General features: G+C 40.4%; 1 protein-coding gene across 21 annotated transcripts in view; it reads right to left on the bottom strand.

The window, feature by feature from the left end:
• nbeaa (neurobeachin a) overlaps positions 1-8,449 on the bottom strand; it is a 92,615-nt gene that overhangs the window by 55,749 nt on the left and 28,417 nt on the right. For all 21 annotated transcript variants that reach the window (XM_032532976.1, XM_032532974.1, XM_032532973.1 and 18 more), the window contains exons 2-6: positions 7,870-8,101; positions 5,828-5,928; positions 3,084-3,179; positions 2,716-2,837; positions 267-393 (exon numbers count right to left, since the gene is read on the bottom strand). In XM_032532976.1, coding sequence (XP_032388867.1) covers positions 267-393; positions 2,716-2,837; positions 3,084-3,179; positions 5,828-5,928; positions 7,870-8,101 — 678 coding nt within the window. The remainder of the gene's footprint in view (positions 1-266; positions 394-2,715; positions 2,838-3,083; positions 3,180-5,827; positions 5,929-7,869; positions 8,102-8,449) is intronic.

Raw genomic sequence — 8,449 nt, 5'->3', positions numbered from 1 at the left:
TGTGTGTGTGTGTGTGTGTGTGTGTGTGTGTGTGTGTGTGTGTGCAGTAGCAGAATGCTGACAGCGCGTAAGAGGGGCAGTGTGCAGGTCTTAATTGACAGACCTTATCTATACTCATCAACACTCCGAGTGAGTGGAAGTATAGATAGAAGAAGAGAGCAGCAACACACTCCTGATGCTGTCACATCTAACAAGTGGCACAGCATTACTAAGGTCTGCACTGAAATTATTCAGTTGTGTGATTTGGTTGGTGTGTGTTTTCTTACCTTGCGGGGTTGGAAATCATACTTCACACAGTGCTGAAAGCCTTTTCCTTTTGACTTCAGTGATGTCACGATGAGGCAGTTTCCCACAAAATGAGCGGAGTAACCTATTCCTTTACTGGTGCGAAAACTGTGAGAGAATCAAACAGGGTTACACTCATGTCAGTTTGTTATCAACTCTTTTATTAAAACTGATAATGTTACTTAATGTTACTTCTTAATGAATGATGCAACCATTTGATCTTCTGTGTGACTAAATTACATGCTCATCATTACATATAATTAGATTTGAGCGAAAAATAAATTACAGTTTTGAATGGCTATTACAAAACAATCATCTGTCAAATAAATTACATTTCGGCTGTGTTGTCTGGTTTCATCTGTCAGACCAGCTGTATTGTAAATAATATAATATTTGTGTTCCACTATAACTGCAAAAGGTCCGTTACATCAAAGAAAGGATTTTAATTTTTTCAGGATTTTCTTTGCAGCAGCATCAGGGGTCCCGGATCACAGGTTCCTGGAAAAACACTACTAATCTCCTTCCCCCCCAATCATATTTCTCTTCCCACACTGGTAACCTCCAAGTCTACAGTCTCGCAGCTATGCTTCTTCACAAAACCAACAAGACACATTTCACTTCTAAAATAGGCCCAGAAGGGTTACACACGTAGCAGAGCCAGAAAGCAAATCCCTCTGAAGTGAATCACTGGTGCACGTTAGGAGAGCATACAGTGTGTTATCACAGCCTATATGCAGCTGTGGAGGCCACTATACAACAGGCATCTGGAGTAGCAGCTGCATCTGGGAGAGAATGATAAGACCTGGGCCAGAGGAGAGGGGGGCACCCTCTCGCTACGCACTTACCATGACACCTTGACAAGTGGTTACTAAGGCAACAGGATTACATCCTGACACTTTCCCTGATCAGAGCTCATCCTGGCAATGGTATCCGGAAAATATATGGATGCACGATCCTTCTTGTTAACGACTAGCTCCCCAATTCTCTAGAAAAACCTTTCTATTCTTAATTAATTAAAGTTGGTCTCTGTGAGGGGGGACACCGCTGGTTAGCGTCATAGAGTCAGCAGAGTAAAGGAGTTTAATTTAATAAAAGGTCAAAGCTAATGAAGCTTCATAGTGGCTAACAGCTTGCAGTTACAAAACTAACGTCGAGGCCAGCAAGGTCCAGAGCTGCATGACGAGCCAAGGCATCCACCCAGCAGCGTACTCATAATGGAGTGCCATGACATTTAAAGTTATGTACTATTTCATTATCTGTTTATTTATTAACTTCCTGTCTGTGTCATTCAGTCTGATGATTTAAATGTTCATGTGTCAGTAAAGTAACTCTTCATTAATTCTGTTGCAAATTATACTGAATTTTATGGTTCTGAAAGAAGTTACGGAAAAAATGTAAAGACAACATTGATTCAGAAAATCTTCATCTTGTACAACGTGCATTCAGCTATAAAATCAGCTCTCTCTGTCTGAGGCCAACAGATCTTTAGTTAATTGGTATGAAACCAGCTGGCCACACACACACACACACACATACACACAAACACACACACACACACACAGTCAATGAAAAATGTTATTGATTAATTGATTAAGCCATATATCAGACATACAAGCCACATATTATCTTAATAAAGTTTTTTACATGTGAGGATTTGTTGCTTTTCTTAGTTTTTATTTTAAATTTGACATGTAACAGGTTAAACTAGGAATTGTTGAAAATGAAATGAGAAAATAATTATTGGCAGACGAAACAATACTGCAGTTTGTTTTTTGTTAAATGTTACTGATTCTGTGACTTTTGATCATGGCAACCCTCTAAAAGATCGATTGACATCTAATGTGGGAGATTATTTTCCTGAACAAAAATCTGCAGTCTATTGAGCCCTTTCTCATACTGTGATTAAGTACAGTGCACTCACCCTCAAACTGTGTCCTTTATGTGTACTTCACTTACCTTGTTCAACCTTTAACCAGAATGCCTTTTGACTTCCAAACGGAACAGGCCTTAACTTGCTTTATTCAGCTGTGTGCTTTTCTTTCCTTGGATCAATAGTGATGGCAGGAACAAAAGAGGCATTTCTTAAAGCTGTCGATAGAAAAGTTGCTATTTCTGCATCTTTTTTTCTCTGTTTGAGTGCTGAAAATGGAGAACTACAAAGAAACCCTTCATCTGTGATCCTAAAGGACTGACACAAAAACCTGATGTTTACCATTGATGTTTTTGATTCCCCTGTAACTGCGCTGGCAAAAATATCAACGTGATGTCACTGGGTCAACAAAACAGGCAAAGAAATGAAAGATTCATGGCCAGTAGAAATAATCGGACAGTGCCAAAGTATTAAAGAGTATTAAAGGATGTTTTAAAGATGCTTTCAGTCCCAGTTCCCATTCCAAGGATCCAAGTCCAGATGAATGACGTTCTACTTACCAATAGAGGTACGGTTTGTCTTTATCCACATTGATGTTGTTGAGTGGATCCTGTCTGAACCAAGTGTTGATAGTGAATCCGTTCTGGTAAGGCCATTTGGCAATTGGCGGCAATGCTATGGCCTGGGGGAGGATACACACGTTAGATCAATGTTTATAGCAATCAATATACAACTCAGTCACTCATTACTTCATTTTCACCATTGAACTCCTTGCACTGGTGGTGAAAAGTGCCAATTAAAATGTGCTGACTGACTGCAAAGAAGCCATGAAGGACTCCTTAGCAATTTGGGTGCACAAAGAATACATTTGGCTCATTTTTGATAATGATACTCAGGTGTGTGTGTTTGTATATTTATGCAGTCTCACCGCTGCACTGCGTCCTGGAAAGTTGAAGAAGGTATCAGGACCATGTCTCTGAGGCATCTGGTTCAAAACTGACAAGAGCTTGATAGCATGTCTAGGCTGGAGGAGAGGAGAGGAGAGGAGAGGAGAGGAGAGGAGAGGAGAGGAGAGATTGTCATTATTATGTGCCAGCTGCCAACTATCAGAGGCACAGGGGGGAGACTCTGTTAAAAGGAGAGAAAAAAAAAAATACATGTGACATCACATCTTTACCACAACACCACTTAATCAATAACTCTTCAATCAACTCTGCCCTCCCCCGACACCACCTCATCAATACCATGGCAACCCTTAATCGACCAGTCTCTGGAGAGGGATGCTGGTGAAGGAGAAATTGCAGAAGACTGGGAAATAGGAGCAACGTGAATGGGGTGGGGAGAGTTATTAGACAGAAGAAGTACAGTGAGAGGGCTGATGGGATGGATGATGGTCTTGCTGTGGACCACTGATCAGTGACCAGGGGTTGTTGATTGTGGTTGTCCTGAAGCCTGAGTAGAGGGGCGATTGACAAGAAGGGACAGGGGTGTATTGACTTAGCTAGTGGACGCTAGCAGCTGCCAAGGCATTGCACAGCTTGTACACCTCGCTAAGCCACCAAGTGAGCGAAGCTAGCAGAAGAGAGATTTTAGCCCAGAAGAACTATTCCAAATTGCCAGAGTTTGGTTTTAAAACATCAGCTAAACCTAGTGACAGCAAACTACAGGGAACAGTTAAGATGAAGACAACAAGTCTAAGTGGAAGTGGAATTTGTACTAAGCACTTCCAGCACTCAACTCATGAATTAATCCTTTTAAGGGGTGCTTGGTATTGTAGTTTTAAAACTAAGCATGAATCAGAAACTGCAAGGCCCATTTTCCCCCAAATTGTGTGGATAATTTAGGCAAAAGAGAAAATGAATTAATCAAACTACAGTACATCTTGACTATGTCCACTGACAGTAACCACAACCAAAGGAAATGCCTATTTGGCAACACACAATAAATGTTTCTGGGCTGGCTGTGAACAAGAAGAGAAAGTTAGAGACAAGGAGATTGTGGCCAATTGGAATAACCTGGCATTGCCAGACTTATTTGCAGTTGCAAATTATTCAAAACTAATTTGCAACTAATTATTCACAACTATTAACTATTAATTTGCAACTACTTCACAATTGCATATTGGTCTAGAACCTCTCAGTTCATTTTCTAATTTCAAGGAATGACACAGATCAAAATGCCTCTGGACAAAATTGAATAGACCTACAACCATTTAGAACACCAACAAAAACATAGCTCTGAGCGACACCTACAAGTTGGGGCAGTGCTTGGTCCATTTTGAAGCAGGAAAGAAATAGAGGCCGGGTCACAAACCTTTTTCAAATTCCAGCTCAACACTAGACTCATCTGTGTTCCTTGAAACAGTTTGGGTGAGAAATAGGCAATACAGTAGCATACTATTGATTTTTATTTGATCAGTAACGCCTTGTTTGACAATTTGATTGAAGTTTTGTTAGCGTGGTGCGTTGCACTGGACGGAAGATGACAGTTATGTCCAGTAACTGACGCTCCTCTGTCAGTGATCATCTTAAATCTGCCCCATGTGAGATGAATGGATGGGGTATGTTGGAAATCTGTTTGATTGGGAGCGAGGCAAGATGTATCTGCGATAGGAAATTAAACATGAGCAGGCGGATTGGGCTGGTTTTCAGGCAAGAGTCTCCATTCACCTGGTGAAGAAGTCAGACAGCGGGGAAGAAGAAAAAAGGAGCCCTTGAGCAATGAATTTACTCCTGTAGAGATAATTGGTCGGTAATAATAGAAGACAATATTTGTATAGTGTGTGAATATATGTCAAGGTGTTGAAAAAAATGTCAACCTTCCCAAAGGGACTCACCTAGAGAAAAAACATACTGAGCTGATGAGGCTGTCATTGTTTTTTTCATCATGGTTCCATCACTCTAACAAAACAAACTCAAACCTTTGTTGCATTACTAATGTTGATTACAAGAAACAAAAGTGTTGAACGTGAGCTAATTTGCCCTTGTCGTGACATACACTCGCAAATCAATCCAAACATCGACACACACACAGATACACACGATCCTCTATTATTTGAATCTATCAGCACCATTAAGTGACATCCAGGCTAATGACAAACAAGCTAATGCTGTATAATTAATCTAGTATAAAAAAAATGAAGCTACCCCGACTATTAATTGTAGAATACTACTTTTTAACAGCAATTAGTCAGTGTAAAATCCTGAGTCTCTTTTTGATATTAGAAACAATAAAACAATCTTGAGTGAAATGTTGCTTTAACTTTAACTGTAAAATATGGCATTGTGAAATTAGAGATAATCAAAATAGCTACTGAATCCAAACATGAAATGGAACTAGACTAGAGACATGAACAAGTTTTCTACTGTATCTGTCACCATCTGGGCCTGCCAAAGGGGTTTGAATTTAATTGAATTTAAGCTCCTTCTTCTTGGAGTAGCAAAAGTAATTTTTCAATATAAAATATGAATAAAACTATATTGAAGGTGATAATGTTAATGTTCTAATGGGTTTTTTTTAATTTTTCTAAATGTTTGTTACCCAGCAATTGCAAATCACTGATGGATGTGAATGTGTTTTTTAATTAAAAAAAATGACTGTGGTCATAACAATAACAACACTTTCTGATGCACACACACAATCTAAAACTCTTTTAAGTGTCCACCAACTTACCCAGATGCCGTTGTCTCCCCTCAGCATACTAAAGAGCAGCTTCAGCTCCTTGACTGTGATGCTGTAACTAGCCATGACTCCCAGCATGTCCACCAGGAGGTCTGAGAACACACGAATAGAGGCAGATAATGAGCACAAGAGAGCCCAAACAACCAGAATATGTGTGTGAGAGTGTGTTTGTGAGTCAGCCCTCTACTGACACCTCTGATCAAATAAGGTGAGGTCCTTAATAAGACACAGTTTGTATACTTACTGTTGAGCATTAATCAGTCAGAGTGCGGTCAAAATTCAAAGGGAGTTCCAAGAGCTACACACAACCTTGACACGCTAGCAGAGTTGTTGTGCACAGCATTACTTAGTACCCTGAATGTGTACACCACTATGTAAATTCTTGCTGCGTTAGTATATACTGCTCTTTATACATCAAGTGATACGAGGCCAAACACACTGAGAATGTGTTGAGTACTCTCAGGCTTCAATATTGTGTACAAATGCTTGTTAAGCAATGTTAATTTATTACTATAAAATGTATCAATAAACTCCCAGATAACGATGGAAAATGACATATACTGTGATGGTGGTCTTGAACAAATGTCTTATGTCCAGTTTGTGTCCATGTCTTTAAAGGAATTGTTTGACACATTGAAAAATATATGCTTATTTGTTGAGAATTAGATAAAGATTGATACCATTCTAATGTTTGTACGCTTTTGTTTGGTCAAAATAACCTTCACATTGGCTTTCACTTTCCATGTACTAGAAACAAATCAGTGGTATAGCACGACCCTCTCAGAGTGAAGCAATCTGATACAAAGGCTCTTCTCTCCCATTAGTCCCGCTAAATTTGAGGAGTCTTCCCACAATATTTCATTAGCCAGAGCCCAGCGATAGGGAATACAGCAGAAGGCTAGCTCATTTAGGTGCTTGGTATAAGAAGAAAATACACATGTCCTACATTCAAAACCCCTAAGCTCTGTATTTTGTACAATTCCATGTAGGTCATTTTAAAAAGTGTTAGAATCATGGTTTAGAAAGGAAGTGTGAGCGAATTGGCATTAAATTGATTAAAGCAGCGTATGCTCTGCTGTGGTGAGCAGTAATAAGTCATAGAAGTTATAAAGCATATGATCCTGCGGCGGTAGGTAAGACAGAAAGGACACTGAGGGGGAGGGAAGGAGAGGACACGCATGCCGAGACATCATTAAAGGGAAGTCAAGGTCAATATGATCATGTAAAGAGACGGCTGTGAGTGTTCCCTTTTAAAATCAAGCCCTCTGTTCAAATCGCGGCACACACAGAAACATACTGAGGTCATTACTCTGCCTCTGCTGCACCAGCGGGTTGCAATGGATGACTGACTGCAGGGCAAACATTCAAGCACACATGCACACATGCAAAAGTTACAGTATGTTATACAGGAAGAAACTGAGATATTTACTTCTCAATCTGAAGCAGCTTCAATCTTCAGCTTCAGTTTGTGTTTTTAACATGGCATGTGGCTTTTTACTCTTTTCTCTCTACGTTATTACAATTGTTTGTCCAACTATGCATACTGTACAACACACAGCTGAATGCAAGAGTTGATGTCACTACTTATGTGAAATTACTACCAAGGCCAAACATGTTGAGTATAAGTGGGAAAAGTTGATTTAAATAACAAAACTTAAGAAAGTAAGTAAAAATAAAGAGTTATGAAGACCAACAAAGCTGTCTCCTAACATGTGCATGTTTGTCTACTGGGCAGTAATGCAGGTGATAGAGTTAATCATCCTTTATAGAATTCCGGGGGGAATTGTGTCGTGATGCCATATCATCATATTGTGTTATCCTTTTAGCTTTTATCTAAATTAATGGCTTGTAGTTTTTGTTTTAAATAGGTTGAAAGTGGAAATGTAATAATTTAATGTGTGACTGTGTACACATTTGCCATATCAGTACAGTAATACTGAAGAAATATAGTGATATTGATTTCACCAGGTGACCCCTCCATATATCCTTCTGTCATTGTGCGTAATATGCACATAGATGGACAGCTGCTTCACCTGCGATCATGTCGTCCACAGTGCTCATCTTGAGCAGCACCTGCTGGATGAGGCCGACCTCGGTGCTGGTCTGCAGGTTGCGCACGCTCTTGCGGAGGATGGCGGTGAACATGCTCCAGATCTCAGCCTGGCACGTCACCTCGCAGTGGGAAAGCAACTCCACCATGCAGCCGATGCTCTCAGCCTCCTGGATGATGAAGTTCATCTCCAGGTCAAACTCGCCGCCCACCAGCTGGAGGAGGGTGAGGGAGAGAGAGAGAGGCAAGAGGAGGAAGGAGACAGGAAAGGGCAGGGAACCAAAGGAAGGTGCATAGTGAAAGTGATAGAATGGAGGGAAGGAAAAAGAGGGGGAGGGGTGATGAAGCAAGTGGGAGGAGAGAGAGAACAAAAAGAGAGAATGATTTAGTAAAGCATTTAACCTTTTGTCTGTAGGAGAGGTAAACCCGGCATCTGATGGATGCTGATTGTGGTTAGGAAAGCATTCTTCTGCCAGGGGCTGCACATACTGCAACAAATAAATGTCCTTGATCTGTACACACACACACACACACACACACACACACACACACACACACACACA

This window comes from Etheostoma spectabile, chromosome 13 (assembly GCF_008692095.1).
Source record: "Etheostoma spectabile isolate EspeVRDwgs_2016 chromosome 13, UIUC_Espe_1.0, whole genome shotgun sequence".
NCBI classification, from domain to species: domain Eukaryota; kingdom Metazoa; phylum Chordata; class Actinopteri; order Perciformes; family Percidae; genus Etheostoma; species Etheostoma spectabile.
The sequence above is the reverse complement of the archived record's forward strand: the minus strand, read 5'-3'. Positions and strand labels throughout refer to the sequence as shown.